General features: G+C 34.9%; 1 protein-coding gene across 1 annotated transcript in view; it reads right to left on the reverse strand.

The window, feature by feature from the left end:
- Positions 1 to 9,959, reverse strand: part of Scml2 (Scm polycomb group protein like 2) — a 92,029-nt gene that overhangs the window by 27,447 nt on the left and 54,623 nt on the right. The window contains exons 13-18 of the mRNA XM_026784707.1: positions 8,656 to 8,739; positions 6,872 to 6,955; positions 5,196 to 5,282; positions 3,773 to 3,856; positions 698 to 781; positions 119 to 202 (exon numbers count right to left, since the gene is read on the reverse strand). Of these exons, the coding sequence (XP_026640508.1) occupies positions 119 to 202; positions 698 to 781; positions 3,773 to 3,856; positions 5,196 to 5,282; positions 6,872 to 6,955; positions 8,656 to 8,739 (507 nt within the window). The remainder of the gene's footprint in view (positions 1 to 118; positions 203 to 697; positions 782 to 3,772; positions 3,857 to 5,195; positions 5,283 to 6,871; positions 6,956 to 8,655; positions 8,740 to 9,959) is intronic.

Raw genomic sequence — 9,959 nt, forward strand, 5'->3', positions numbered from 1 at the left:
AAAAACAGTTTGTTCAGTAAGTTTAATGCAACAGTTAAGAAGAAATGAGTTCGTGAATCCTTGTTTTGTGCTTCTCACCAATACAAAATGTATATGTATATATATTAAAAACAATCACCTGGGGCAGGTTCTTCGTATTCAAAAAGTCCAGCTTGGTCTTTCGATGTTTTGGTGACTGTCTTGCCCTTGTGTTTTTTCTTAGCTTTATTGAGATACAAAATGAAACACAACGATTAAGTATATTTAAAGCTAGAACATGTTATGTTTAATCCACCATGTTTTCCAAATAGTAAAGCTTCCAATACTAATACATATGCTCTAATATAACTGTCATGAAGAAGTCTACCAACATGCTCATGCTACATGTAACAACGTCCATCATGGCATGATAACAAATATGCAGCTGTGGAACATGTACTTTCTTTGTGATCAAGAGCTTTTTACTTGTACAAGAGAGAGAGAGCATGCCTGGTAATGAAAACCCAGCTAAAAAGACTGTGCTAATCAAATGATTAAGAAGAAATCTACAACTACTAACTTACTAAAACAGCATATTCCCTAACAACAACCTAAAACCTTGTTCTTATACTTGAAGATAACTGCAGTCTTTAGTGTTCATCAAGGAAACCTTGGTTTGCAATAGCTAGAGACCATTAAGTCAATATAGATTTAAAGCAAAACAAAGCAAAGCAATCACCTGGACCTGTTTCTTCATCTTCAAAAAGTCCAGTTTGGTCTTTCCATGGTTTGGTGACTTTTTTGCCCTTGCGTTTTTTCTCAGCTTTATTGAGGTATAAAACAAAAACAAAGATTATGTATAATGAATCTAAAACACATTATGTTTAATACATGATTTCTAAATAATAAAGCTTCCAATACTAATACATATGCTCTAATACAGCCTTGTATTGGGCTACCATCATGATCCTGTGATATGTAACAGTGCCCATTATAGCATGATAACTCTTAAATATGCAGCATTGGAACACAGACTTCTTTGTAACCAGAAGATCTTAATTGGACTTAAGACTCCTCGACAAGAGGGAGAGATTGCCTGTAAAGGAAACCCAACTAAAAATTTGGTGCTGGTGAAATTATGTTTATTGGAGAAGAATCTACAACCACTAATATACTAAAACAGCATAATCTCTAACAACAATCTATATTGTTCTTATACCTGAAGATAACTGTAGTTTTTATTCTTTATCAAGAAAACTTTGGTTTCAAATGGCAAGGGGCTATTACACAAATCCACAAGCAATCAAATCAGAGAGTGATGAAGCACAATCAGAGTGGACACATCTACAGAACACACCTGTACATAAGATAAGGCCTGGGGAACACAACCCAAGAGGGGGGACTGAAAGATCATCAGAGTCAGAAAGTAAGGGAATATGCTCTATGGCTGTGTCTCCTAGTAATATCAGGAGAAACACACATAAAACCTGACAAACATCACTGCTCAAACGTAAGTTCAACAAGAATGGCACCAATACCTATACAATCTAGACATATGGCTTCAACCCTATTCAAAACACAATAGAAAACTGAAGGAAATGGACAAAAGAAGATGTGGGAATTCCTAGGATAGAATATACTAAATTACTATATGATTTCAAAAACCCAGCCATAAAACATATATTACTATACAGACTACACAAGTTATATTTAGGAGTGTGTGTGTATGTGTGTGTGCATTTATATAAACATTCCTGTTTTTGTTTTTTGTTTCGTTGTTGTTTGGTTGGTTGGTTTTTCGAGACAGGGTTTCTCTGTAGCTTTGGAGCCTGTCCTGGAACTAGCTCTTATAAACAAGGCTGGCTTTGAATTCACAGAGATCTGCCTACCTCTGCCTCCTCACAAGTGCTGAGATTAAAGGCGTGCACCACTACTGCCCAGATTTATATAGACATTCTTAAATACAATTATTAACAATTAGTATGAAAAGAGGCCATGATTTTGGCATAGAGAGAGGGTTGAAATACGAGGTTCTGCATGGAGGAAAGGGTATGGAGAAATGTTAAAATTAAATGATAATTTCATAAAAAATGAGATCAATTTCATTGAAAACATGAAATGAATCTGTAATCAAGGAGTCTAATTCTCTGAAAAGATGAATTTATTATACTAAGAGAAAGATTTGGTATATCACAGTGAAAATTTTTATGAATTCATCACTGTGGTACTTATACTTATTATCTCTAAAATGAAAAACAGTCTTGTCTTCTAAAAACATTACACAATTATTCAATATCTGGCAAACATGATATGAATCAATGTAGATAAAAAAGCAAACATTTGGGGCTGCTCCTTCATATTCAAGAAGTCCAGTTTGGTCTTTCCATGGTTTGGTGATCCTTTGCCCTTGATGTTTTTCTCATCTTTATTTAGATATGAAATGAAAAATGATGATTATGTACATTGAAAGCTATGATACATTATGTTTAATCCACTATGTTTTCTAAAACAATAAAGTTTCCAATATTAAAGCATATGCTCTGACATATCCTTTTCCTAAAGAAGGCAGCCATCATGCTTATGTAATTTGTAACAATGCTCATCAGGGCATGATAACTCAAAGTATGAAGCATTAGAGCACATTATCTTCTTTGTAACCAGAAACCCTTAACTGGACTTAAGACTCCCTCAACAAGAGGAAGAGCGTGATTGGTAATGGAAACCTAGCTAAAAACCCTGTGCTGATCAAATGATGATTATTGGTGAGGAAATCTACAACTACTAATTTACTAATACAACATAATCCTTAACAATAATCTATAAACATTGTTCTTATACCTGAAGATAATTGTCGTATTTACTCTTCATCAAGAAAACTTTGGTTTGGAACAGCCAGAGACTATTACAGAATTCTATAGCCAATCAAACCAGAGAGTGGCAGAGCCCAGTCAGAATGAATATATCTACAGAACTCTGCTGCACATAACATAAGGCTCAAAGAACACTCCCCAACTTAGGGGCTGAAAGATCATCAGAGTCAGAAGGTGAGGGAATCTGCCCTAGACTAAATTTCCTACAAATATGAGGAACACATAGAACCTCACAAACATCCCTGTCCACAATCAGCTGAACAAGAATGGCACCAATACATACACAAACTGGACAGAGAATAGTCCATGAGGCTTCAAGCCTACTCAAAGTGAAGAAAAACTGAGAATAGGAGAGGTGGCAATACCCAGGGAAGAATATACTAATTCAGAGTCTGGTACCAGAAAGCCAGTCATGAAAACATATATACAGGTATTAGTATTAGTATATAGACTGAGCAGACTATTTTTTGAATCTCTCTCTCTCTCTCTCTCTCTCTCTCTCTCTCTCTCTGTGTGTGTGTGTGTGTGTGTGTGTGTGTGTACAGAGTTTTTATCAATGCAAGCACTAACAGTGTGAAAAGAGACCATGAATTTTGGCATAGAGTTGGTGGTTGAAACAGAAGATTTTGGAGGGAAGAAAGGGTAAGGCAATAGGATGAAAATAAGTGATAACTTCACAAACAATAAGAACAGTCTCCTTGAAAACATGAAAAGAATCTGTAGTCAGAAGCAATCTAATTCTTCAAAATGATGAACTTATTATAACAAGAGAAATTTTGACTTGTCAAAGTGAAAATTCCTATGAATTTATCATCGTGGTACTTACACTTGTTTATTTAAAAGTTAAAAAGTCTTGCCCTCTAAAACATCACACCATTATTCAATATACAGAAAATATCATGTGAATAAATATAGATAAAAACAAAACAAAACAAAGCAATCACCTGGACCTGCTTCTTCATATTCAGAAAGTCCAGCTTGGTCTGTCCATGGTTTGGTGACTTTTTTGCCCTTGTGTTTTTTCGTAGCTTTAGTGAGGTATGAAACAAAAGCAAAGATTATATACACTGAAAGCTAGAATACATTATGTTTAATGCACTACTTTTCCAATTAATAAAGCTTCTAATACTAATATGATCTACTATTACCTTGTTATAGAGAAGGCTACCATTATGCTCATGTGATGTATATCAATGCCCATCATGGCATGATAGCTCTAAGTATACAGCAGTGCCACACATACTTTCTTTGTAATTTAGAACTCTTAACTGGACTTAACTTGCTCAACAAGAGGGTTAGCCTGGTAATGGAAACCCAGCCAAAAACTGTGTGCTTTTCAAATGATGATTATTGGAGAAGAATTTACAACCATTAACTTAGTAAAAGCATAATCCGTAACAAAAATCTATAAACATTATTCTTATACCTGAAGATAATTGTTGCCTTACACTTCATCAGGAAAACTTAAATCAAACAGCAAGAGGCTATTACAGAAATCCACAAGCAATCAAAGCAGAAAGTGGTGGAAACCAATCAGAATGGCTACATCTACGGAACACTGCTGCATATAAGATAAAGCTCAGGGAACACTATGCAAGAGAGGGTTGAAAGATCATCAGAGCCAGAGCATGAAGGAATTTGCTCTAACACTGTATCTCCTAGCAATATCAGGAAAAACACACATAAGACCTCACAAACATCCCTGTCCATACATCAGCTGAACAAGAATGGCACCAATACATACACAAACTGGACAGTGAATACTCCATGAGGATTAAACCCTACACAAAAGACAATAGAAAACTGAAGGAAACTCGTAAAAGGAAAGTTGGAACTACCCAATAAAGAAAATACTGAATCACTGCCTGGTGTCAACAAGCCAGTCATGGAAAAAATATATATATAGGTATTATTATGCAGATTTGAAGAGGTTACATTTATGAACATGTGTGTGTGTGTACACATAGACGTTTTTAAATACAATCACTAAGAATTATTGTGAAAAGAGGCCAAAAATTATGGCACAGAGAAGGTGGTTGAAATTGGAGGTTTTGAATGGAAGAAAGCATGTGGAGAAAGGTTGCAATTAAATGATAATCTCATAAAAATGATACTTCTTCATGAAAACATGAAAAGATTCTGTAATCAAGAAACAATCTAATTCTCCAAAAGGATGAACTTATTATACTGAGACAAATTTAAATTATCACAGTGAAAATTTCTATGAATTTATCATTGTGTTACTTATATCTGATTACTTAAAAGTGAAAAACACTCTTGCCTTCTAAAAACATTACACCATTATTCAATATTTGGCAAACATCACGTGAATCAATATAGATAAGAACAAAACAAAAAAGCAATCACCTGGGGCTGCTGGTTCTTCATACTCAAAATGTCCAGCTTGGTCTTTCCATGGTTTGGTTACTGTCTTGGCCTTGGGTTTTTTCTTGGCTTATTGAGGTATGAAATGAAAAACAAAAATTATGTACATTTAAAACTAAAACATCTAGTAACTGATGAAAAAAATCCTTACCAGTTGGGCCTGCCAGAGACTTAGAAAGTATTCAACATTTATGCTAGTCTAGTGAACTTTTGAGTTCGTTATAATGCTTACATCTCTTCCAGATGTGTAGTAGGTCATGTAACTTTTTGTTAAAGTCCAGACATGATATACTGGTTGAAAGGAACTCTGATAAAAAAGCATTCAGTGACGTGATGCATGAAGAGAGGGAAAAATGCTACATTCTTCCACAATAAAAAAATAAAGCTAGAACATGTTATGTTTAATCCACTATGGTTTCTAAATAATAATCTTCCAATACTAAAGCATATGCTCTAATATAGCATTGCAGTAAAAAAGGCTACTGCCACAATGCCTATCATGGCATGATAAATCAAAGAATGTAGAAGCAGAACACATACCTTCTTTGTAATCAATAGTACTTTAACTTGCAACAAGAGGGAGAGCATGCCTGGTAATAAAAACCCGGCTAAAAACTCTATGCTGGAAAATGGTGATTAAGAAGAAATCTACAACCACTAACTTACTAATACAGCATAATTCCTAACAACAATCTCTAAACATTGTTCTTATACCCAAAGATAAGAATGGCCTTACTCCTCCTCATCAAGAAAACTCTGGTTTGGAAAAATCTGAGACCCTTACAGAAATCCACAATCAATCAAAGCAGAGAGTGAGTAGTGGAGCACAATCAGAGTGGATACATCTACAGAACACGCCTGCACCTAAGATAAGGCTCAGGGAACACTATCCAAGAAGGGCCTAAAAGTTCATCAGAGCAGAGAGTGAGTTAATTTGCTCTATGACTGTGTCTCTTAGTAATATGAGGAGAAACAAATATAAAACCTGACAAACATCACTGTCCAAATATGAAATGAACAAGAGTAGCACCAATACAAATATAAACTAGACAGATAAAAGTCCATGAGGCTTCAACCCTACTCAAAGGATGATAAAAAACTGAAGGAAACAATCAACAGGATGTGTGGGAATACCCAGAAAGAATACATCAAATCGCTGGTACCAAAAAGCCAGCCAAGAAACCATATATACAGGTATTATTATACAGAATAGGCTATATTTATGAATATGTGTGTTTGTGTGTGTACACATACACGTTCTAAAATACAATCACTAAGAATTACTGTAAAAAAGAAGTCATGAATTATGGCACAGAGAAGGTGGTTAAAATGGGAGGTTTTCAAGGGAGGAATGGGTATGGAGAAAGGTTGCAATTAAATGATAATCTCAATAAATATGAGATACTTCTCCTTGAAAATATTAAAAGAATCTGTATTCAAGAAACAATCTAATTCTCCAAAAGAATGAATTTCTTATACTAAGAAACAATTTTGACTTATCACATTGAAAATTCCTATAAATTTATCATTTGGTACTTATATTTGTTTATTTAAAGGTAAAAACAGTCTTGGCTCCTAAAATCATTATATCATTGCCATATATCATAAATATATGGCAAACATTATATGAATCAATATAGTAAAAACAGAACAATCACCTGGGGCTGCTTCTTCACACTCAAAAAGTTCGGTTTGGTCTTTCCGTGGTTTGGTGACTGTCTTGTCCCTGGGCTTTTTCTTAGCTTTATTGAAGTAAAAAATGGAACATAAACATCATGTACATTGAGAGCTAGAACACATTTTGTTTAATCCACTATGTTTGCCAAATAATAAAACTTCTAATGGTAATGCATACATTCTAAAGAAGGCTACCATCAAGCTCACTTGAAATGTAACAATGCCCTTCATGGTATGACAACTCTGGGTATAGAGCAGTGGCATGCATACCTTCTTTGTAATCAACAGCTCTTTAGTTGGACTTAAGACTCGTTCAACAAGAAGGAGAGAATGCCTGGCACCAGAAAGCCAGTAAAAACTCTGTGCTTGGTGAAATGATTATTAGAAAAGAATCTACAAGCACAGATTTACTAAACAAGGTAATCCCTAGCAATAATTCATAAACATTTGTCCTCATATCCTAAGACAATAGTAGTCTGTACTTTTCATCAGGGCAACGTCTCTTTGCAAATCACAAACATTACTACAAATATCCACAACCTTTCAAAATCCAGAGACATGGAGCTCAATTACAATGAATCCATGTACAAAATACTCCTGCACCTTAGGAAAGGCTCAGGGAACACTGTCCAAGAGGCAGTAGAAAGATTTGATAGGTCAGAATATAGGGGAGCTTGCTGTAAGACTGTGTCATTCAGTAATATAAAAAACAGTACCCATAAGGTTTCACATATACCTTGGCAGTAACCAATAGCACTTTACTTGGACATAAAACCTACAACTCAACAAGAGGGAGACTATGCCTGCTATTTGAAACCCACCTAAAACCTCTGTGCTAGTGAAGTTATGGTTATTGGAGGATAATCTACAACCACTAATTTGCTAAACCAGCATAATTTCTAACAAAAATCTATAAACATTTGCCTTTACACCTACAGATCATTTTTGTGTTCACTATTCATATGCCAAACTGGAAAGAGAAAAGTCCACAATGTGCCAACCCTATACAGTGAACTATCAGCAACCAAGGAAAGCTGGAAACTGGATAAGTGGCCTTCCTCAAGGAAAAGCACAACAATTATTTGTCTGGTGCCAAAAAGCCAGCCCTGGAAACATACATACAAGTAGCATTATACAGACTGGACAGGTTATATTTAGAAATACATTTTCTATATTTATATACACACACACATATGCATGCAGTATATTACATGCATTAGTATGTGAGAATTAGTGAGAAAAGAGGCCATGAATTTGGAGAGCAGGAAAGGTATATGGTAGAGTTTGGAGAGACGTTAAAGGAAGGGAGAAAGGTTAGACTTAAATCATAATTGCAACAAAGAGTTTTCTTTCTTAAAAACCAAAATAGTTTATAATCAGAAAACCATTTAATTCTCAAAAGGATGAATTTCTTAGAATAATTATCTAATTTGAATTATCACAGTGATAATTCTATAAAATTATCATTTTTACTTTTAAAATTTGTTTTATTTAAAAAAATTTTTTGAGACAGGGTTTCTCTGTTTAATAGTCCTAGCAGTCCTGGAATTCACTTTATAGACCAGGCTGGCCTTGAACTCACAGAGATCCACCTGACCCTACTTCCTGAATACAGGGATTAAAGGTGTACACCACCAATGCACAGCTAAAATTTTTTTTCTTAAAATGAAAAAGTCTTTCCTTCTGAAAACACTACATCATTATTCACTCAATACACAAGAATCACCTTGTAAGTCAATACAGACAGATAAAGCAACACAATCACCTGGGGCTTCTGCTTCATCTTCAAAAGGAGTGGCCTGTTCTTTCCAAGGTTTGGTGACTCTCTTGCTCTTTGGTTTACTCTCAACTTTGTTATGTTATAAAATGAAAGAAAAGTTTACGTACATTTAAAGCTAGAACACATTATATTGAATAGGTATGGCAAATTATAAAGGTTCTACTCATAATGTATACTCTCTAAGACAGTGTTGTCTTGAAAAGACTCAGATGCTCTACAGCTTCAGAAAATGCTCATGTCATATGCAGCTTCCAGCTACCTGGCACCCCAATTTAGGCCATTTTAATACTCTGGATGAAGACTGATAGCCAGGCTAATTTTGATTATGTTACCAGCAATAAATAAATAAATAAATAAATAAATAAATAAATAGATAGATAGATAGATACCAAATAAACAAATGAGATAGTTCAGTATCACCACCTTAACAACTTAATAATGTTTATATACTAAAATCCACTATTTCTAAATAAACAAGCTTTTGAGGGAGAGATATGAAATTATAAACATATTCAAAGCTCAACTACATTTACTTGGAGTGTTTTACTTTACAAAGTTAAAGATTAGTCAGACAGACTACTACTGCTTTACTTTTTCCATACTTAAAGATGATATAATATGCATACAATAAACTTGTGGTAACAAGTATCAAATTTTTCTGCAGCTTTGGCATCCTACTTTTACTTTTCACCAAAAAGGGAGCAGCCGAGTCTTTTACCCAGCTGTAGAGGAAGCAAGATGTGACTGCCTTGCTGAAAAAGGTACCAAGCCATGTGCCTAACATATACTAGAATAATGGGCTAATATAAGATATAAAAGTTAATAAGAAGCCTGAGCTAATGGGCCAATCGGTTTGTAACTAATGTAGACCTCTGTGTGATTTCTTTAGGACTGAATGACTGTGGGAACTGGGCAGGACAAAAATCCTGACAACAGAATGGTGCCCAACGTGTGAACAACTGTATCCACATAAAGCCTGAGGGAGCTTAAAAAGTAATACTAGACAAAAAATAAGAGTAAAGCATGGCTTGTTAATAGCAATATTTTCTCTAGTGGGCTCTGCTTGCTAGAGGCAAGCGCTCTCATTTAAGAAAGGCTTCCTTCAATGGAAGAATGGATGAAGAAAGTGTGGAATATATACACATTAGAGTACTACGCTGTGGTAAAAAACAATGACTTCTCGAAGTTTGCATGCAAATGGATGGAAATAGAAAACACTATCCTGAGTGAGGTAACCCAGACCCAAAAAGATGAACAGAGGATGTACTCACTCATAATTGGTTTCTAGC

Source organism: Microtus ochrogaster, chromosome X (assembly GCF_000317375.1).
Source record: "Microtus ochrogaster isolate Prairie Vole_2 chromosome X, MicOch1.0, whole genome shotgun sequence".
Lineage (NCBI taxonomy): Eukaryota > Metazoa > Chordata > Mammalia > Rodentia > Cricetidae > Microtus > Microtus ochrogaster.